The 24,345-nt window shown below is 33.6% G+C and overlaps 1 protein-coding gene across 5 annotated transcripts in view; it reads right to left on the bottom strand.

The window, feature by feature from the left end:
• Positions 1-24,345, bottom strand: part of PRKACB (protein kinase cAMP-activated catalytic subunit beta) — a 151,942-nt gene that overhangs the window by 21,164 nt on the left and 106,433 nt on the right. For all 5 annotated transcript variants that reach the window (XM_061121532.1, XM_061121529.1, XM_061121533.1 and 2 more), the window contains 6 exons: positions 23,504-23,632; positions 12,803-12,901; positions 11,724-11,806; positions 8,412-8,538; positions 7,421-7,516; positions 4,594-4,716 (listed from right to left, as the gene is read on the bottom strand). In XM_061121532.1, the coding sequence (XP_060977515.1) occupies positions 4,594-4,716; positions 7,421-7,516; positions 8,412-8,538; positions 11,724-11,806; positions 12,803-12,901; positions 23,504-23,632 (657 nt within the window). The remainder of the gene's footprint in view (positions 1-4,593; positions 4,717-7,420; positions 7,517-8,411; positions 8,539-11,723; positions 11,807-12,802; positions 12,902-23,503; positions 23,633-24,345) is intronic.

Here is a 24,345-nt window from a genome sequence, read left to right on the forward strand (position 1 = left end):
TTTGTTGTGGGAATCACAGATTCTGGTATGTGCCTGACAGAAGATATATATCTGATTCCAATAAAATCCTTGGGCCTTGAGTTTTTACTGTACTTCCCTGGTAGACAACATTTTATCTGTGTTGCCAAAATTCATTGCTGGAGAAATAAAGTTTGCCTTTTGACCCCTTTGGGCAAGGACTCTTGAAAGTTTGTGCTGGTTTCCTCTGGACATTACCGTAAATGCCTTTTCCCTTTGCTGATTTCACTTTATAAACTTTCTTGTAAGATACCTTACAAAGAAGGTACTTATTACAATGTAAGGTATTCATTCCCTGAGTATCACTATATGCTGAACTTTGTGAATCTTCCTAGTGAATCACCTAACCTGGGGGTCGTCTTGGGGACCCTAGGCACAAAAGGGAATAGTCATTTGGCTGCTAATCAACCATACTTCACTTCATGTGAATGTGGAAGGCCCTTCAGGAAAAAAAATTAACCAATTCTTTTTGATCATTCTGTGTATACCTAGGTTTATAACTTGATATTTTGTATACTGTCTTCTTGTACATATTTGGTGGTCATTAAAAATGGAATAAAACTTTAGGAGCTAAAAATATCTTTTTAATTACATAAATCAAAAATTCTTGGTTTCCACACAGCTATTACTTGCTTGCCACCTTATTTGCAAATATCATTTTTCAGTACAATGTTAACCTTTGCATTTCTAAGAGTAATGAAGCCAGATAGAGTTGCTGTGGAAACCATTACTGATTCTTGTTATAGAGTATATGACACTGAGGTATTAAATTTAAAGACTATATACAGAAACTCAGCATATGTATTGCTAGGATGAGGCATAGTCAATGTGGGAATTATAAGAGTTTTCTGTTAACTAGGCATTTCTAAACCTGAATCTTAATACGGTATGAATAATTTGACATTTAAATACCACCTACTCTGTTTTTTATTAAAGGCAAAATATGTGTAGGCGAGAATCTAACAAGCTGATTGATCATCTTTCTGTGCATTGAAAAGTATCAGTTTGAGCTAAAATACTGTAAATAGAGAAAGAATGTAACAATCTAATGTTCAAATGTACATATGTTAGTGAACTAATCACTTTATTAAACTTATTTATTTGAACTTTGATAAGTCAATGATACCTATAATCTTTATATTAATAACATGGTTTCAGAAAATATACTCAACATAAAATACTGTTGCATAAAATAACACGCTTTTGAAAAAATCAGAAAAATTCTGAATGAAAAGTATGTTTTTAAATATTTGACATCACTAAAACCATTAAGAAATTTTAAATACAAATATAGGATCTGTAAGACCAAAACTGGATTATCAAAGACATGAACAATTAAAAAATTTGAAAACAAGTTAATCTCCAATTTGACTTTTAGCTGCTAAACAGAGAGACAATAATGCTTTATAATGTGGATAAAGACAACTTCTAGTTTGAATCTGAGTGCCGAAACAGATGGTTTTAGTGGAAAATGTGAACATGATTTCATATTTACATAATACAGATCCTAGGGATCACTCAATAATAATGTTTTATTTTCATGAATTCTACTTTAGATGAGAAAAGATAATAAGAAATGAAAACAACTCTATATCCATTATGGGGAGAGATAATCTGGCACCTTTAGTTAAAAACAGCAGTATACCAAACACCTTATCATATCTAATAAAAAATTAAAAAAAGTCAGATACTGTGATATAAAATTTTATGTTCTTATTCTTCTAAGATGACCAGGATTTAAACTGTTATAGTTTTAGAATATATGCAGATTTAAATTTTACACTAACATTGGATCCTAAATGTTAAAGTTTGATATGAACATATTCATAAATAGCCAAAAAAAATTTTACACAGTGTACAATGATTGACAAATAGAGGCTTATTTACACAGATGAAGATACACTTGTTTTAATGAAAGTAGTTTTCCTAAGTAAATAAAATTTAGTTATGACAATAGCATCCTGTCAGAAAAATTGACTCCTATGAAGTTTCCCTGGAGGCTCAGATGGTAAAGAATCTGCCTGCAATGCAGGAGACCTGGGTTCGATTTCTGGGTTGGGAAGATCCCCTGGAGGGAGGGAATGGCTACACACTCCAATATTCTTGCCTAGAGAATTCCATGGACAAAGGAGCCTGACAGGCTACAGTCCATGGGGTTGCAAACAGTCAGACACGACTGAGCCACTTTCACTATGAAGTTAAGGATGTTTAAGCAATATAGTAAAGATTCAAGAACTTTGTAATTAACTAATTAAATTATTTGGAAATATTACTATAATTTCTGCACTCTCAGTCTTTGTATTAGTAAAATACACTTCTCCCATTCAGTTATTTAAAAGTATTTTAGTATATGGCCTTTGGTCTTTATTTTCTCTTGAGATGTTACATCATTACTTCTCAAATTCTAAAAAAAATAAATCACTGCTTTTTGTCTATTAATTTTTCTTGATTTTTTGTTTGTTAATCTCAAAAGTTCTTTTGACTTTTAGTATTCTGTTGGGTGAAAGCAGGTACAAAGATAAGAAATCGGAAGCCTAGAGATCTACAAGTGTAGCAAGGACAGCAGTAACACTTAATTACCTAAATATTTCATTCTGCCTTTCTATATTACTTTAGTGTAAATCTTTCAATACCTAGCTTAAATATCTCTAAGAGGTGTTCATTTTTCACCTTTGACATAGTTTAAGTATGTGCTCTTTAGTAAGTCCCCTAGTTTGTGAACACTGCCACAACGTAGAACTTTTTAAAATGCAGTAAAAAAGAACTGAAAATATTGTGATCTCTGTAGACTGCATATACACTATGACATATGGAACAATACTGTGTTGAGATGTGGGTTCTAGGTGACTGGAGAGACTCATTCTATTTGTGTCTTATCCCTAAAGCCTAGCTATACAGTATCCATAATTTAAATTTGAGACTTGGTAAAAAAAGATAAATTACATTATGAATAATCAGGGTACCTTTTGAATAGCTGATATTATGAATTTTAAGTTCATAAATAATAAGGGTCAACTTTCATATTAAATATAGAGGATGAATCTGGTTGAGATACAAAGTAACAGATTTTTCTTTTTTTCCTATCACTTTTCAGATTCTTTAAGAGTTTGATCAGATTTATTTCTGCTTTGATGTTGTTGTTGTTTAGTCACTTAGACATGTCTAACTCTTTGCAACCCCATGGACTGTAGCCCACCAGGCTCCTCTGTCCATGTGATTTCCCAGGCAAGAATACTGGAGTGGGTAGCCATTCCCTTCTCTGGGGGATCTTCCCGGCCCAGGGATTAGAACCAGGGTCTCCAGCATTGCAGGCAGATTCTTTACCATCTAAGCCACCAGGGAAGTTTAGAAAGCCACAACATACAAAACAGTCAACTGAATCACATCTCAAGGTAATGTCATGTCAAGATTGATGTTATGTGATCAAAAGCAAGCAAGCAAACGAACAAAAACTAATAGAGCATACCACATGGAGGAATAAGAAAAAGGAAGAAACTCTTCCTTCCCATGAATTCTGTCAAAAATGTATAGAAGGTCTTCCAGGAATTTTTTAAAGCCTAGTTTCTTTTCTTCATGGTGAGAAGAATCAGGCTCATCTCTACTTAAACTGACAGCAGTATTTTTAAAAAGGACCAGAGGTATGAGTTAAGAGTCTATGGCTGACTGCAAACAAAATATTCTTGAAAAACAAAATTAGGAATTATAAATGCAAAAGAAGAAAGGTTAGTATAGTATTTCAAAATGTAATATACTCCAACTTATAGTATATCTACTCATATTCAAGAAAAACTAATGTCATTTCCATATTTGCTAAAGATCAATGGCAATTATAATCATATTAATGTGAAAAACCATTAACATCATTTCTTTGAATTCTCATCTTAAAAGGCTTATTTAGTCTATAATTGGGGCTTCCCAGGTGGAGCGAGTGGTAAAGAACCCGCCTGCCACTGCAGGAGACATAAGAGACACAGGTTTGATGCCTGGGTCCCGAAGATCCCAGGAGAAGGGCATGCAACCTACTCCAGTATTCTTGCCTGGAGAATTCCATGGACAAGGGGAGCCTGGAGGGCTACAGTCCATGGGGTCGCAGAGTCGGACACGACTGAAACAATGTAGCACACACATTTTATAATTATTTTCAATTTTGTGTTGTTTGACATAATTTAAACAAGTCTCTCCTAAAAAAGCAAGGGCATATAAAGACAGCCCCTAAAACTTCTCTCCAAGCAGATATCAACATGAAGTAACTAACAATTTTTATTTATTTGAAGAAAGATAGAAGAACTATGGCTATGATCCTGTATTTTACAAGTGATAATAATGATGGAAATTGCTTTATTATTTTGTTAATGTTTGTAAAATTGCCCTTTTTTACCTACAAGACTTCAATGATTCAATATTTACTGTATCTTAAATGAGTGCTAGATATAAGGGCAGAGTCCATGGATATTTTGATATTTTTCCCAATTTAGGGTAATATCCAGATGATATCAAATAGTTTCAATCTATAATGCTTAAAACTCATGTAGAGAGATAATCAGTAATTAAGGAATAATAAAATGTATTACTTACCTTTCCAGAAACAATTTTTTCATAAATCTGAATTGGTTGGTCTGCAAAGAATGGGGGGTAGCCAGCCGCCATTTCATAGATTAACACTCCTAATGCCCACCAATCCACTGCCTTATTGTAGCCCTAAGATAAACCAACACCAAATGGCAATCATTACTTAATTCACTCAGAGGATAATGAAGTCAAATTATTCCAAAATGATCTTCAAGCATATGAAATTTTTAAAAAGGCAGTTGCTGAGCAGTCATTCAGGATAAAATTAAAAAAATATATATTATGTCAGATTTGAATTAAACAAAGGGGAGGGTTTCCAGATATTGAAACTGAATATTAAGAAATACTATTAAATCTTCTTCCTAAAATCATTAAGAATATTAGAGACAATAAAATATGCCCTGTTTAATTGGGATAATTTAGTTTTTGTTCAACAATAGGAAGGGAATTGGATGAAATTACCTCTTAAAGCCCAAATTATTGTGTAATATTATGAATCAGATTTTCTAGAGAATACTTAGGAAAGGTCAAAAGTTTTGAAATGAAAGAGTAGATATTGTACTTCATGATAAATGCTTAAGTTGACTTCAAAATATATTGGTGGGTTTAGGAAGGTGAATATATTAGGGATAATCCCATCAAATCTTATTAAAACTAAAAGCTTAATGTGGAACCTAATGAATGCAAATATTTAAGTAAACTATCCATCCACTGTTTTTGTTTCTCGTCTCTAAAAGGTATACAGGAAAGATAACTAATTCATGGAGTTTTATAGGGACTACATCAAGTGAAAGGAAATAATGAATATAAAAGTGTGCTATAAACCAAATGTACAATTCTAAGGTTATTCTTAATTGGTTTTTTTTTCATGTTAAACTTACTAAAATTAAGATCTAGAAATATTGATAAGAAAATTAAAAAAATTAATATGTTTATATAAAATTTGATAATCAGTGTCAATTGGCACAAAAGATTATGGGGAAAAAAAAATACAACCTTATCATGGAGAGAAATGAACTGAATTCTTGCCAGATCTTTTGGTATATCCACTTAATTACCTTCACCATTCTCTCTATTCCAACTTTTCATTAAAATTTTAGCTTTACAAATAATTTTATTTTCAAATTACTGGTTAAAATATAAGGATATAGAGATTCCATTTTTCTTTTTATTTCCTGATTCTGTATGTTTTTAAAGAGAGAGAGACTAGTAAAATAGGGATAACACTTTGTTTTGCTAATAGAAATGGGCAATAACTATGCTTTTCTTTAAATGCAACTCGCTAATAATATATTTACAATGTTTTTTGCTATAACGAAAGCATATAATGTTAAAATAGATCCTTTTACCAAGTTCTGATTTCTATGTTTTAGATTGTGTGCTAATGTTTAAAATAAGTATGCCACATGCTTTTAATACCCTAGTTAAAGAAAATTAAATCAATAAGAAAAACTAAATTATAATAGATAAATGGGCAAAGGACATGAACTAATGACTCATACATACACATAAAGAAATACCAAATGGCCATTAAAAAATTAAAAATCTAATAATCAAAGTCATGAGACTTAAAATAATTAGATATCAGTTACTATCTATCAAATTAATACTGATCTTTTAAAACAAGAATACCCAATGCTGGAGAAAGTGTGGTGAAACAGATACTCCTCAAACACTGCTGAGAAGTGTAAAATGTTACAATCTTTTTGGAAAGTCCTTTGGCAATATGTATTGAAAAACCTTAAAAATGCTTATATCCTCTGACCCTGTAATTTCACTTCTAGGAATCTATCCTAAAAATAAAATAAATATCAATGCATATATCTTATCCTTTTCTCTTTCCTGGCTCCTGTCTGAGCCATTACTATCAGTTCCTCCTTTCTAGCTTTTACCACCAAGGGATGGAAGTAGAAAGGAAAATGAAAGTTAAACTACCCTTTTAGAAACGATTGAAAACTTCTCTCACCACATTTTCACTGTTGAGAAAAAGTAGAACTGTCTTCAATAAGATTATAACTATTTAATTGCTATAATGTTTCTATTTTTTTTTAAATTTATTTTTATTAGTTGGAGGCTAATTACTTTACAATATTGTAGTGGTTTTTGTCATACATTGACATGAATCAGCCATGGATTTACATGTGTTCCCCATCCTGTACCCTCCTTCCACCTCCCTCCCCATCCCATCACTCTGGGTCATCCCAGTGCACCAGCCCTGAGCACTTGTCTCATGCATCCAACCTGGGCTGGCGATCTGTTTCACACTTGATAGTATACTTGTTTCAATGTTTTTATTTTTAAACTAAAATTTTAAAAAGTAATTCACATACTTTTTTTTTCACTTAAGTGGTGAAATTGAAACAACGTGTTAGGGGAGTGTAAACTCCTCCTTTCTGTCTCTTCTCAACAAAAAATTGAAGCAACGGACGTTAAAGCTCTCGTTCTAACTACCTAACAAAAGGAAGAATAGACAACTAGTGCATATATATCATCTTTAATTTGCCTCTTGGTGTAACCCAGAGCAAGAACTCTCTGCCCTCCTGTTACTGGGAATAATTATGAAAAGGCTATGCTTCTGGTTTCAAAACATAGATCTAGAGGCCATATTTATTTAAACTAATTCTCTCAGCTCTAGAGTTAAAATCAATAACTTATGAGATTAGTGGCAAGCTCTAAATAATTTATTTTTAGTAATTATGCACAAAGATTTAAATTCATATTTAGATTAAATAAACATGTAAAATTAGATCATAACTTTTAAAAAAAAAATAAAAGTCCACAGTGATGCATGCCTTATATTTTTACTTCTTACATAATGATACTATAAATATACCTTGCTGAGAATTATTTCTGGAGCCAAATATTCTGGAGTGCCACATAATGTCCAAGTTCTGCCTTTAACTCTTTTGGCAAACCCAAAGTCTGTGACCTATAAAAGACAAAAAGCCTGTAAACATTTGTTATTTCATAATAAATGTATTTACTGTACCCAAGTGGAAAGTTAAAAATCAGGGTTAAAATTAACACCTTGAAAAAAAATTAAGTCAATGTAATTGAGACTAATCCATGAAGGCCACTATTTAGTGAATAAAGATTAAAGCAACACCAACGTGGAAAACCATTCCCTGACTCAAAGAAACAAATGAACCAAAAAGAAGTTTCAATAAAAATGAAGCAGTGCTAGAAGTGGTCCTGAAGTCCAACATTGTCTTCTGCCCTTAATTATACATCAGAAGTTGCAAAAGCATCAGTGGGAGAATCTTAATAACTGTGTAAAAAGGAGTGCCCCTGTATTGAGAGTAGAAGCCACCAGCCCAGCACTGGGAGCTGGGGCTCCGCTGGTAACCGCACTGTAGAGTTAAACGGCATGGAGTCTCAGGACAAGCTGGTGGGATTTAAATCATGCTCTACCTATGTGACCTTGCAGTGTCTTAGTTTCATTAATCTTAAAATGAGAATAACAATAGTATTTACATTTCATACTGTTATCAAAATTAAAAGAGGTGACACACATAAGACACTTAGGACGATGCCTGGCACTAAATGAGTACTCACAAATTTAGCTATTCTTTCTTTATACAGGAGCCTGTGCACAACCTGTGCACAGTTCACAACTAGAGGAGATATAAACAGGTGCTATCTTTGATGGGACTTTTGGTCCTCTGTAATAGCAACAGAACTGTTAGCTCAATTTAAGCTATTAGGAATAACTGTCTCCCTCAAAGGGAAAAAAAAATCCAATTTTGGTAGTTGTGGTTAAATACATATAACTTCTTACCTAGTATGTTCTCAAATAAATTACACATAATGTGTTCAAGTCATACCTGGATATAACCTTGGTGGTCAATTAAGAGATTTTCAGGTTTTAGATCTCTGTAGATGAGGTCTAGTGAATGGAGGTACTCGAATGTTAGCACTATCTGAGCTGCATAGAACCGTGCATGGGGTTCACTACGAAGAAACAAAACATTGATTTTTGGTAAAATGGGTTAACATATAGTAACTGGTAGATTACACAAAAAATAACATGAGGTAGAGGCATTTTGGGAGCAAAAAGATACTTTTTTTCTTTTAAACATATGTAAAGAATCTTGTTAGTTTCCAAATATTTTTAAATCTATAAATTATCTTCAAATAATGCTTTTATATGCTTAGTGAGCAGCATATGCTGAAGAAAAACTTTAACTCTCACATTGTCATTGTAATTTAAATTATTGTTGGCCATATTAGAAGATACTAGGAATGACTGAAAAGCACCAGTTAGATTGTCTATCAGGGCCATTGCTGTTGTTGATAAGCTCCATATACCTTTCCCATAAATTTTCAGTACTTAAAGAATTTCTGCTTTTATCTGCAGATTTAAGCCATTATACCCATGCTGTTACTATTACAAAAGGGATATATGCTCATTATAGAAAAAAAGTCATAAAATATTAATGAAGAATAAAGATACCAATAACCTCATTCAGAAACCAGATTCAATCCTGGTGTTTGAATTTCCAAATCTTTCACTATACATGTTTCTACAAATATCTAAACATAGGTATAATGTGTATATTTACATAAATACACACAATTCTGGATGCATAGATTAGATTAACTGATTTGTTGCTGTTGTTTAGTCACTGTTTAGTCACTCAGTCATGCCCAACTCTTTTGCAACTCCATGGACTACAGTCCCCCAGGCTCCTCTGTCCATGGGGCTGTCCAGGCGTGAATACTGGCATGGGTTGCCATTTCTTCCTCCAGGGGATCTTCCTGACCCGGGGATTGAACTGATGTGTGTGTGTGAAGGTTGCTCAGTCGTGTCCAACTCTTTGCGACCCCATGGACTACATTCCAGGCCAGAATACTGGAGTGGGTAGCCTTTCCCTTCTCCAGGGGATCTTCCCAACCCAGAGATTGAATTGGGGTCTCCTGAATTGCAGGCAGATTCTTTACCAACTGAGCTATCAGGGAAGTCTCCTGCATTGGCAGGTGAGTTCTTAACCACTGAGCTGCCAGGGAAGCACAGATTAATTGACAGATTAGGGTAATCTTGATGCCACATTCTAAGTATTATTCCAAAAGGATGTACTGATTTTCTAGTTTGAATTTCTGGTTCATCTTCATTTGAATTCTGCTAATCTTCCTAGTATGTTGCAATGACTTTCAGATTTGTGTCCTCAATGAACAACCTTAACTATGAATAGAATTTCCCTCAAGATGGTTCATATGAGTTTGATTTGGTAGCACCAGAAATAGGAATTCTAAAAAAAGAGATTGTATATGCTGTTCCTTTTGCTTGTCACGTACTACATTTCCAAGGTCCTAGCCTGATACATACCAAGTGCCCAGCAAATATTTGTTAAATGAATGAATGAATGAATATGAGAAGAAAAACTCTTCTGTGGCAATATTTTATAATATCCTTCCATTTCCAGCCCTATCACAACACTGTAACAAGCTACAACACATGTCCTGTGACAAGAAATTAGAATACTGTAAAGGAGACTGGAAGACTCACCCTGATCATTGAAACATTTATCCCTAATTCTGGAAACATTTTGACCTAGGAAGTCCCTTCCTATTTTCTTTATATGCCTGTTTGTATAAGATGTACTTTTATCTTATATTTATCATCATAAGCATAAGATGCACTCAGCATTTTATATTTATGTCCACATTAATGTTTGATTGGAGGTACACAAACATTACATAGGCCTTTAATCAAAGTTGAATGGTAAGAGCAAAATATTCTATAAGGATAATTTAATGCTGTAGCAGCTTTAAGTCTAGACAGCTACTATCTAAGTAGAGAATCGTAATGACTTCATTGATTTTGATTAATGCGACGCTCAACAATAATCCAGTCTTCTTGTCTCAAAGTTTCTAAGGCTGGTGTTAACAATCTTTCAAGTGTATAAATAATGTGTGAAAGGTTAGAAAGATAGTGTCTCTTTGTGAATTATGCCAACCACTTGCTTTCCTCTTAGTAGCAAGTATTAAAGAAAGAAGAGTGTGGGGAGTTGCAAAGAAAGGAAGTAGTCACAGAAAATGGATACAATATTTTTTGAAGACAGGCTTAGGTATGGTAATTCAGTGTTAAACTTTAAATTATCATAGGGCAATTCTGGAATGCCTGGACAAGCAGTGTAAGACAGGACAACAGGGAGTTAAAACAAAAATCATTAAATAGAAGTTACTCTGCATTGGCTCAGTGCTGGACACATATTGGATGCCCCATACATTAGGTTAACAAATGAATTGTGGTTTAGGCCTTAGCAAACTAAAATAACTCTCATATTGGCCTATTATGATGGTAATCTCATGGTAATCTCAATTCATATTTTTATAATATGAATTGAATTATCATCTTCAGTCATCTGAATTCATACTGGTGTTTTAATTATATCAATATATAGTATATTGAGTGAAGTGAAACTTGCTCTTGGTTTTAGCCTAATCTAAAAGTGATTATTAATGAATAGTAGGAGCTTACAAAGTATTATGCACAGGTAAAGCTAACAGAATCTAAAAACTATTTTAATAACTGTGTGATCTTATTAGCAATAACTTAATGATAAGTTACTGCTTTTTAAAAAAATTACATACATATGTTTAAAACTGATACCTATGTTTAACACATACATATGTTTATGTACATACCTATGTTTGTTACATATTTATACATATAGATATGTATAAGTTACAGACGTATGTTTAAAACTCAACATGGCAACATTAGGAGAATCAATTTGTGCAAAACGAACTTTCATAATTTTACCACCATGATATCATGATTATCTTTTCTATATATTTATTAATATATTTCTTACTTGTCTTCATACTTACATAAGCCTCTTCCTCAGAGATATATCACTAATATTTATTCACTAAATACTAGTTTAAATTCAATTAATTTTTACAGTATCTGGAAATTCTTCAAATAATGGGCCCTCATGATACCTACTAATGCTAGAATATTTACACTGCTATGATGGTGTTTTTAGTTAACTTTTAAAACTCAGTAATGTTTGTATAGCTAAAATATTGTTAATTTAAATGAAATAAATTTTTAGCATTGACAAAAACTTATTTGGTTTAAGACAAACACATAGCATATAAGTACTTGAGAAGCATAAAGTATTAGTTACCTGAACCTTCCAATTCTTCTTAGATGTGAAAACATTTCACCACCAGGAACATATTCCATAACCATGTATAAATTAGAATTATCCTATAAACAAGTAAAAAGAATAAATAAAACTATGAAACCTAGATTATTTCTCATGAAAATATTTTAAGATAACACCATGTGCAATTAGAAAAAGACAAATTAAAAAATCTGATAGATTACTAACATCAGGAAATAGAGAATAAATGGAACATGCTCTAACTTTTCTACACTGGGGCACTCATTTTTTTTCCCTGGTACTCTTGCCACAGATTGGTCTGGGATTTTTGCTGTTCCTACTCTTATAGGAAATACTCTACTCTTGAACAATTAAACACTGTGGTAATGACTTAATTCTATAGTGTAAGCAAAAGTTTAAAAATAATTTGAAAAAGAATATTTACATTTTGTGCACTAAATAAGGTCAGAGAGATTAATAATTTTGAACATCATTCTAAATACACAGGTCTTCATTTGATTTAATGAATAAAAGAAGACAAAGGAGAAAGGTTAAAATGTTCCATATTAATCCACTGGGAGAGAGATGCCAAGTATCATCTCAAATAGCTGAAAAGCTGCCAACTTAAAGGGTAAATCTTTTGCAACTTTATAAGGTGTTTGAGCAGAGGGCCAAAGACTATTTTGCTTCAAATAAATGAAGAGACTAGAACACAAATTACAAGTAAAAGAAGGCAGTGAGACTGCAGCAGAAAAGGTTCAAGAGGAGAAGCTATGTGGGTGTATCCATTTGTATGAGTGTAAGATGTGCTTAATAAGATGTCACTATGAATTTTAATAAACTGAAATACTTGATCTTATAATACCATTTCATGAAAAATTACACATTATCTTTAACAATTTCCTCAAGAACAATCAAAACCTTTTAAAATGTCAGCTAAGTTTTTAAGCACAACAGGACTTACATAAAATCTAAATATATTATTTTTTTGTTTATCCATATTTTCCAGCTTTATCATACAGATTAGAATCCTATTATAGCTTCATATTTAAAAAAATTTCAAGTTGAAAATATTTTATTTGGATAGAAGTAAAATTTACCTTAAAAGCATATTCCAGTCGAACAAGAAAAGGAAAATTCACTGCCTGTAATATTCTTTTCTCATTCAAAGTATGCTCTATTTGCTTCAGTTTAACAACCTATAATTGAGAGGAAAAGATATATTTAATGTATTTGAACAAAATTTAAAAGTTGCTATAATTTAAAAATTTTATTTATTTTAATTGGAGACTAATTACAATATTGTGGTGGTTTCTGCCATACATCGACATGAATACAGGTCTGGGACAACTCAGAAGGATGGGATGGGGAGGGAGGAGGGAGGGTGTTTCAGGAAAAGTTGCTATAATTTTAAAAGAAAAAAGTTTTCCATATAATAATGAACTTGCATAAGCAGGATTGCCAATTTAGATACAGATAATAACAACTACCAATGAGACTTATGAGATTCAAATGAAATACCTAACAGAGGTTTAAAATTTAGTCTTCAGAATGTCAAATACTATTTTCAGTCAAGAAGCAAGAGCTATGAAGAAAGAGGTTCATAATAAATTACCTAAAAAGTTAATATGTGACAATACTTGGGTCTTAACGACTTATTGGCCACTAAAAGAACTGGCACAAATAACTGTAATAAGTAGGTATTGATTTTAAATCTTAAGAAGATAAGCAAGAAAATTAAAGATTAAGGAAAAGTCAATGATTTTTAAAAAGTGGGTAAAAATGAACAATCTGTTAATATCATTATATCTGAATAAACACAAAAACAAATTCTAAAACTTCAATTTGCACAGCCACAAAACATTGACAAAAATGACTGTCTTTGTAACAGATAGGTCATTTAGGATTGATCAATTTATCAATTCCACTGAATAGTCTAATCAATCAGGTACATAGCAGGGAAAGCAACTTATCTTGACCTCATGAAGACTGTGATTTTATAACACAAGAAGTTCTATTCTGAATTTAAGAGAAAAGGTGACTTTAGGGAAATATAAATTGTCTTGTATATGTATAAGTCATTAGGCAGTGGCATTTTTTCTTGATAGAGGCTTATTTTCAGTGTGGGGTAGTGACAGAACTCAAGAAGTTAAACATTAATAAGAAAGGTAATTAAAGGGCTTCCCTGGTGGTCCAGTGTTAAGAATCTGCCTTGCAATGCGGGAGACACACTATGATCCCTGGTCCAGGAAGACTGCACATGCCTCGGAGCAACTAATCACATACACCACAACTCTAGAGCCTGTGTTCCAAGATGAGAAGTCACTGCAACGGGAATCCCCGGCATCACAGCTGGACAGCAGGTCCCAAATGCTACAACTAGAGAAAGCCTGAGGGCAGCAGCAAAGCCCCAGCATAGCCAGAAATAAAAAACTCTTTAAAATCTCTGTATAAAAAAAGGTAATAAAAAAAAGGTAATCAAAGACACTGTCCATGTCCATTATTAGGATATAAAATTACAGTATAAAAATAATGCTGAGTAAAGAATAATTGACTGAGAGTCAGAAGACCTGTGTTTTAATCTAGACCTTCTATTCAACAAGCTTTGTGATGCTGGAGATATTGCAACTTGCTGGTTTTTTCTATCTGAAAACATGAAGTGGCTGAATCACTATTAGTCCATACCTATTACAATAAATTATATAACATTAGCTGGAGAACTATCATTGCTTTGTGTTTACTTTTTATTCATAGACTGCTTTTATTTTTTTTTAAAGCAGTTTCAGGTTCACAGCAGAATCAAACACAAAGTACAAGATTTCCCATATATCTTTTGCCCCCACACATGCCTAGCGTCTCCTATTATCATCATTCTTCACCAGAGAGGACATTTGCTACAATCAATGAACCTATACTGACCCATTATTATCCTCATTAATTTGATCAGGGTTCACTCTTGGTGTTGTACATTCTATGGGTTTGAACAAATGTGTAATGACATGTACCCACCATTATAATATACAGAGTAGTTTCACTGGTTTTGATATCAGGGTGATACTGGCCTCATTCAAAGAAGTCACAAGCATTCCCGCCTCTGCAATTTTTTGGAATAGTGTGAGAAGGATGGATGAAAACTCTTATTTAAATATTTGGTAGAATTCATCTGTGAAGACATTTGGTCCTGAACTTTTGTTTGTTGGAAGTTTTTTTTTTTTTTTACTGATTCATTACTGGTAATTGGTATGTTCATATTTTCTATTTCTTCCTATTTCAAGCTTGAGAGAGTGTACTTTTCTAGGAAATATCCATTTCTTCTAGTTTGTCCATTTTATTAGCATAATAATCTCTCGTGATACTCTGTATTTCTGTGGTGTCAGTTGAAACTTCTCCTTTTTCATTTCTGATTTTATTTGAGTCCTCTCTCTTTTTTACTTGATGAGTCTGGTTAAAGGTTCTTATTAATTTTGTTTTTCTTTTAAAGAACCAGCTCTTGGTTTCAGTAATTTTTTCTACTATGTTTGTTTGTTTGTTTGTTTTTTTAGTCTCTATTTCATTGATTTCTGTTCTGATCTTTATGATTTCTTTCCTTCTTCTAAGTTTGGGATTTGTTTATTTTTCTGCTTCTAGTTCCTTTAGGTGTAAGATTAGGTTGTCTTGAAATTTTTTTCTTGTTTCCTGAGGCAGGCTTGTATCATTATAAACTTCCTTCTTAGAAATGCTTCTGCTGTGTCCCACAGATTCTGGGTCATTGTGTTTCATTTTCATTGTTTCCAGGTATTTTCTCATTTCCACTTTGATTTCTTCAGTGACCCATTGGTTGTTTAGTAGCACACTGTTTAGCTTCCATGTTGTTTGCACTTTTTTTTTGTAGTTGATTTCTCATTTCATATAATTGTAGTCAGAAAAGGTGCTTGATATGATTTCAACATTCTTACACTTATTAAGATTTGTTTTGTAGCCTAGCATTAATCTATCCTGGAGAATTTCCATGTGCGCTTGAACAGGATGTGTATTCTGTTAGTTTGGGGTGAAATTTTTCATATATAGGTATTAAATTCATTTGGTATAATGTATCAGTTCACACCAGTGTTTCTTTACTGATTTTGTCTCAATCCATTGAGTGATATAAGTGAGATAGTAAAGTCCCTACTCATTTGTGAGAATAAACAATTTATTTTCCTTCCTTAAAAAAAAATAAAGTCCCTACTATTAATATGCTACAATCAATTTCTTCCTTTATGTTTGTTAATATTTGCTATATGTATTCGGCTGCTCCTATGGTTGCTCAGTCACTTAGTCGTGTCTGACTCTTTGCAACCCCATGGACTGCAGCCCGCCAGGATCCTCTGTCCAAGGGATTTCCCAGGCAAGAATACTGCAGTGGGTTGCCATTTCCTTCTCCACTCCTATGGTAGGTGCATATACATTTATAATTGTCATTACTTCTTGTTGTATTAACCACCTTTATCATTATGTAATTCCCTCTTTGCCTCTTATTATAGTCATTGTTTTATAGTCTATTTTGTCTTAATATAAATATTCCTATTCCAGCTTTCTTTTCATTTCCATTTGCATGGCATATTTTTTTTACCATCTCTTCACTTACAGTCTGTGTGTGTCTTTAGATTTATAGTGAGTCTCTTGTAGGCAATATATATAGGTTTTATTTTCTCTTTTAATCCATTCAGGTTTTAGTCCATTTATACTTAAAGTAATTATTGATAGGTATGTACTTATTGCCATTTGGGTAACTGTTTTCAGGTTTTATTTTGTTCCTTTCTTCTTTTGCTCACTTCCATTGTGATTTGATATCTATCTTTAATGTTATGTTTGGATTCTTTCCTCTTTTTTGTGTGTATGTATTATAGATTTTTGGCCTGTGGATACAAGTAGGTTTATATATAGCAATCTATATATATATCAGTTCAGTTCAGTTCAATCGCTCAGTAGAATACATTAAAATTTAAGAGATATATATGGTTATTTAAATCGATCATTTCTTAAATTTTAATGCATTCTAACAATCCCACATTTTTACTTCCCTCTGCTAAACATTAAATGTTTTTAGATGCTACAAAAGACCTATTAAAACTAATAAATTATTTCAGTAAGGTTTCACAATATAAAATATATAAGAATATTTTGTGTTTTAATACTACACTAAAAGCAAACTATCACAAAGAGAAATTAAAACAGTCCCACTTACAATTGCATCAAAAAAAGTAAAACACCCAGATAAATCTAACCAAGGAGATAAAAACCTGTACTTGGAAAACGAAAACACATTGATGAAATAAATTACAAATGACACAATCAAATGGGAAGACACACTGTGCTCATGGATTGGAAGACTTAATATTGTTAAAATGGCCATACTACCCACAGTAATTTACAGATTCAATGGAATCTCTTATCAAAATACCACATGAAAAAATGTTCAACATTAGTAATTATCAGGGATATGCAAATCATAATCACAATGAGCTAACACCATATACCTATTACAATGGCTATTATCAAAAAAGACACAAATAACAACCATTGGCAAGGACGTGGAGAAAATGGAACCCTCCTGTACTGTTGGTGGGAAGATAAATTAGTAAAATCACTGTGGAAAACAGTAATGGGGTTCCTGAAAAAATTAAAATATTACATGATCCAGCAATTCCACTTCAGAGTATTTTTCTAAAGAACACAAAAACACTAATTCAAAAAGATATATGCACCTCTATGCTAACTGCAGTGTTATTTATAATGGTCAAAATATGGAAGTAACCTAAATGTCCATTAATGGATGGATTGTTAAAGAAGATAGAATAAAACGGGATTGATTCAGCCATAAAAAAAGAAGGAAATCTTGCCATTGGTGACAACATAGGTGGACTTAGAGGGTATGAGGGTATTAGGCTAAGTAAAATAAGTCAGACAGACAAAGAAAAATACCGTTATGATGTCTCTTATATGCTGAATCTAAAAAACAAATGAACAAACATAACAAAACAGAAACAGACTCATAGGTACAGAGAACTCAGAGTGAGGGGGTTTGATGGGTGAGTGATACAGGTAAGGGGGATTAAGACATATAAACTCTAAGAGCTTACAGAAGAAAGAGTTACAAAATAATGAGTCACAGGCATAAAACACACCACAGGTAACATGTGCTCATTGTGCTGGGCTTGGCTGGTCAATCGTGTCCAGATCTTTGCGACCCCATGGACTGTAGCCCACCAGGCTCCTCTGTCCATGGGATGTTCCAGGCAATAATACTGGAGTGGGTTATCATTTCCTCCTCCAGGGGATCTTTCTGAGCCAGGGATTGAACCTGTGTCTCCTGCATTGGCAGGTGGATTCTTTACCATCCAGCCACCTATAATCAATAATATTATGATAACTTGTGCAGTGACAGATGGTGATTAGATTTATTGTAGTGATCATTTTATAATGTATACAAATATCAAATCGTTATGTTGTACACTTGTAACTAATATAGTATTTTAGGTCTATTATGCTTCAAACAAACAGATTTGAAACATTTTGTTGTTGTGCTAGCAATACAAGTATACTAGTCACTTATCCTTTCTTAGATCCAATTATCTCATCTAGATAATCAGGTTAAGAACTAGCTGAGATAGATCTCTAAGAGCTCCATGTTCAGACTGTACAAATCAGGAGAAGTTCAAGGATGAGTTGAAGCTTGGACAAGAGTACGCAGGGAAAGCATACAGAACATGAAATAGGAAGAGTGGATAGTCCAGAGATGGAGATTAGTAATCTTTACAGATAAGACAGAAGAAAAAAATAGAACAAAATATGAAAAAGCACATGAAAAAGAAGAGCCCAGAGAGAAAACAGTATAATCAGGAGCATGGGGTTCCAGAAGTTCAGAGACAAGACAGTTTTAAGAGAGCAGTCTGTGCAGCCATAGGCTCTAAAAAAGTCACATAAGATGAGCAAAAGGAGTCCACTGGACTTGGTGATTAAGTCACTGGATTGGTGACCCATGGTAATGTTATTTCAGTAGAGTAGCAAGAAGTAGGAGATAAACAAGGAGGCAGCTAAATTGTTGTGGGTTAAAGATGAAAAGGAAGTGGGTTAGTGGGCAGGGTGATTAAACTATTTTTTCAAGAAGCATAGCTAGAAAAGATATGTGAAAGAGGGCAGTAGACAAAGATGCACAAATATGTGTTCAGTTCAGTTCAGTTGCTCAGTCGTGTCCGACTCTTTGCGACCCCATGAATCGCAGCATGCCAGGACTCCCTGTCCATCACCAACTCCCGTGTGTATGAGTGTATTTAATTTTAGAGACTTAAGTCATTACTCCTTTTCATGTTAGAGGTTAGTTTTGTTTTTATTTTAAAGTAGAGGTTGGACTGAAACCTCAAATCAGTCTAATGTTGTGCTGTCCAATATGGTAGCCAATAGCCATATGAGGTTATTTAACATTTGAAAGGTGCCAAGTTGAAGGGAAATGTACTGTTAGCGTAAAATAAGCATCAGATTTTGGAACTTGATATGAAAAAAAGAATACGAAACACCTTAGTAATTTCTATGTTAATTACATACGGCAATGATAGTGTTTTAGATACCTCGGGCTAAATAAAGTTCTATTAATTAAGATTAATTTTTGCTTTTTAAAAAATGGAGCTACTAAAAAACTTAAAATGACATTGTATTTCTATTGAATATTACTAGTTTTATCCACCGTCTATAACCCTGATTACTGTTTTCTCCACATTTTCCTATCTATACTCCAATAAGCCAAAATGTCATTCTTGGGTACATAATGTCTGTAAGATAACAAATTAAGATTTGCCATTTTTCTTTTCCTTCAATCATGATTACTAGAAAAACAGAAGCTTAATATTTAAAGCATGAATAATTCAGACACTCTGATTCATTTGTGCATGCTCAGTCATGTCCAACTCTTTGCAATCCCATGGACTGTGGCCCACCAGGCTCCTCTGTCCATGGAATTTTCCAGGCAATAATACTGCAGAGGGTTGCTATTTCCTACTCCAGGGGATCTTCCTGTACTAGGATCGAACCAACATCTCCTGCATCTCAGGCAAATTCTTTACCACTTAGCCACCTGGGAAGCCTTCTAATTCATTAGGTAGTAGCAATATATTATAAATATTTAAATTTTATTTTTAATTAATTTTTTTAGCTATAACTGATATATAACATTATTAGTTTGACATGTACAATATAAAGATTTGATATTTGTTACAGTATGCAGGTTTTCAAATTTTTCCCTGCTTAACTTACACTTTAAACAACTCAATCATGTTAAACAAACAAGGCTTCAACTGTCAATTAAAATAAGTCATAAAATAAAATAAATCACCAAATTTCTGTTACCTCAATCTAAGGATCAAGTAATTGGTCCTTGAATTTCTCCACAAGACAAAATGTAATAGAGATGGTTGTTCTTTACATATAGAATTCAGTATTTTGTCAGAAAATATATACAAACCTATTATGTATAAATTATTATTGAAATTATAATGTATCCCTGTGGGGAAATTAACAAGATGGCAGCAGTCAGGCTCTCTCACCCCATGCTCTCTAGCCCTCTCGCCCTGTGATCTGCAAACAATGACTTTGCACCATTAAGTAACAGCTGAGATCACTTACAGCACAGCTCACGCATGCTTGGTCACCAGCAATTTTGTGCGGTATGCCCGTATGAGCTTCACATGAAAGCCCTGGCTGCTGCTGCTTTGGGGCTACACCGGGGCAGCATCATGATTATGTTATGTGAGATTATGTTCTGGCTACGTTATGGCTATATTATGGTTATGTTGTGGCTGCTGCTATGACTACTGCATCAGCCAGAGGAGAGGCTGTGTTATGGCTGCTCTGTGAGCCAGGAGAGAATAAATGTGTCTGCAATTCTTACAGCTCCTCGTGTCTTCTTCCAGCCTCTTAGCTCAAACCTTGCCTACCCTGAGTTCAGTGAACACTGTGAACAGGACCAGCAATACCATCCCCATACACTAAAACTATTATCTTTGTGTGTCATATAGTCACAATAAATAGGAATGCAAATTAAATGTGACAATAAAATCATCTGAAGGTGTCAATTCAGTTCAGTCACTCAGTCGTGTTCAACTCTTTGTGACCCCATGGACTGTAGCACGCCAGGCCTCCCTGTCCATCACCAACTCCCGGAGCTTACTCAAACTCATGTCCATTGAGTTGGTGATGCCATCCAACCATCTCATCCTCTGTTGACCCCTTCTCCTCCTGCCTTCAATCCTTCCCACCATCAGGGTCCTTTCAAATGAGTCAGTTCTTTGCATCAGGTGGCCAGAGTATCACAGTTTCAGCTTCAGCATCAATCATCCTTCCAATGAATATGCAGGACTGATTTCCTTTAGGATGAACTAGTTGGATCTCCTTACAGTCCAAGGGACTCTCAAGAGTCTTCTCCAACACTACAGTTCAAAAGCAACAATTCTTCGGTGCTCAGCTTTCTTTATAGTCCAACTCTCACATCCATACATGACTACTGGAAAAACCATAGCTTTGACTAGATGGACCTTTGTCAGCAAAGTAATGTCTCTGCTTTTTAATATGCTGTCTAGGTTGGTCATAACTTCTCTTCCAAGGAGCAAGCGTCTTTTAATTTCTTGGCTGCAGTCACCATCTGCAGTGATTTTGGAGCCCAAAAAATAAAGCCTGTCACTGTTTCTGTTTCCCCATCTATTTGCCATAAAGGGATGAGACCAGATGCCATAATCTTAGTTTTCTGGATGTTGAGTTTTAAGCCAACTTTTTCACTCTCCTCTTTCACTTTCATCAAGAGGCTCTTTAGTTCTTCTTCACTTTCTGCCATAAAGGTGGTATCATCTGCATATCTGAGGTTATTGATATTTTTCCCTGCAAGCATGATTCCAGCTTGTGCTTTATCCAGCCCAGCGTTTCTCATGATGTACTCTGCATGTAAGTTAAATAAGCAGGGTGACAATATAAAGCTTTGACATACTCCTTTCCCGATTTGGAAACAGCGTGTTGTTCCATGTCCAGTTCTAACTGTTGCTTCTTGACATGCATACATATTTCTCAGGAGGCATGTAAGGTGGTCTGGTATACCCATCTCTTCAAGAATTTTCCACAGTTTGTTGTGATCCACACAGTCAAAGGCTTTGGCTTTAGTCATTAAAGCAGAAGTAGATATTTTTCTGGAACTCTCTTGCTTTTTCGATGTTCCAATGGATGTTGGCAATTTGATCTCTGGTTCCTCTGCCTTTTCTAAATCCAGTTTGAATATCTGGAAGTTCACGGTTCATGTACTATTGAAGCCTGGTGTCAATGTAAGTCATTCTATTGCATGTGTTTAATAATCCAGCTGATAAAACTGAAATTTACCCTTCAGGTAAGTAACAACGAATACACTAATATCATTGCTTTAGATTCCATATATAAACAATATCATGTAATATTTCTTTCTTTCTTTGACTTATTTCACTAGTATGATAATCTCTAGGTCCATTCTAGACTTACATGTTACAAATGGCATTATTTCATTACTTTTATGGCTGAGTAAATATCCCATCATGTACATATACACCACATCTTTATCTATTCATCTGCTGATGGACATTTAGGTTGCTTCCATTTCTTGGCTACTGTAAATAGTGCTGCAAAGAACACTGGGGTGCATCTGCCTTTTCAAATTATGGTTTCCTCTAGATATATACCCAGAAGTAGGATTGCAGGATCACATGGAATCTCCATTTTTAGCTTTTTCAGGAACCTTAATACTGTCCTACACATAATGGCTGCATCAACAATGTAGCAGGATTCTTTTTCTCCACATCTTCTCTAGCATTTATTATTTGTAGACTTTTGATTATGGTCATTCTGACCAGTGTGAGGTGATATCTCATTGCAGTTTTTATTTGCATTTCTCTAATATATAATTATAAATACTGAGTATCCTTTCACATGCCTATTGGCCCTCTGTATGTCTTCTTTTGAGAAATATCTATTGACATTTCCACCCATTTTTGATGGGATTTATATATATATATGTATATATGTATATGTATATGTATATATATATATATATACACACACACACACATACACAGAGCTGTATAAACTATTTGTATATTTTGGAAATTAATCTTTTGGCAGTCAAACATCATTTGCAAATATTTTCTACCACTCTGTAGGTTGTCTTTTTATTTTGTTTATGGTTTCCTTTGCTATACAAAAGCCTTAAATAAGTCCCATTTGTTTATTTTTGTTTTTATTTCCAATACTCCAAGAGATGGAGCCAAAAAATATTAATGTAATTTATGTTAAAGAGTGTTCTGCCTAGATATTATCATACTAAGTGAAGTAGGTAAGATAAAGACAAATATCACATTGTAGCACTTACTTGTGAAATCTAAAAACATAATACAAATGAATTTATCTACAAAACAGAAATAGGCTCACAGACAGAAAGCAAATAGAAAACAAACTTACGGTTACAAAGGGGAAAGCTGGGTGATAAACTGGGAGTTTGGTATTAAAAAATACACACTAATATATATAAAAGAGATCACCAACAAGAACCTGTATAGTATATGAAACTATACTCAATATCTTCTAATAACCTGTAATGGAAAAGAATCTAAAGAAGAAAAATATATATATATAACATATAAAACTGAATCACTATGCTGTATACCTGAAGCTGTATACCTGAAGTTAACACAACAGTGTAACAACACTGTATTTCAATTTAAAATTTAAAGATTTTTTAAAAAATTCCAAAAGCAAACCAGACTAATGAATACACTAACCTTCTGCTTATCTAAGATCTTCATGGCATAATACTGCTCAGTGGCTTTGTGTTTCACCAACATGACTCTTCCAAATGAACCTGTTCCAAGCGTTTTTTTCCTTTCAAAATCTTCCAGCCCAGCATTATTCTAAATATACAGGAAAAAATAAACTTTATAATTAGTAATATTCATAAGAAGAAAATGACAATTATAATAGACTTAATAATGTATTATCAGAATAGGTAATTTATAACTACCCATTTAAAAACAATACAAAAAGACTACAGAAATTCCAGCTTATTGATTCTGTTTTTTCCCTTTGAATAAGAAAGGATCTTACATTTGAGGAGAGACTTATATCGTAAACAAAGAGTAATAGTAACGTGAGGAAATAAGATCCTCAGTCGAAATATCAAAGGTCACAGTCCAATATGAATTCATAGTACTGGACTTATAATAAATTAGATCCATATTTTAATAATTACAAAGTGACCAGAAGTATGCAATCATGGAAGCCACACAGGGCATTTGCAAAAAAATTGTAATGAATAGATAACCTGAGCATCAGTCATTTCACCAGTTACCTCTGAAGAAAGCAGTCTTACTTCGAGAGATCCAAATAATTTTCTCTCTCTGATGTGATAATAACCCTGTATTACCTTAAAAAGTAACAATAAGGTAAGGAGAATTCCTCACTCCCACAAAGATAACCAAAAGTCGGAATCCCAGAACAATAATCAGTCTCTTTTTCTCCTTGAATAGATGCTTTGTTACAAGCAAAATGTCTTTGTTTGGCTTTAACTATAGCATAGAAGCAAAAATTGGAGGCATCAATCTACTGAATTTGTTGCTGCCACAAC

Source organism: Dama dama, chromosome 20, assembly GCF_033118175.1.
Source record: "Dama dama isolate Ldn47 chromosome 20, ASM3311817v1, whole genome shotgun sequence".
Classification (NCBI taxonomy): Eukaryota; Metazoa; Chordata; class Mammalia; order Artiodactyla; family Cervidae; genus Dama; species Dama dama.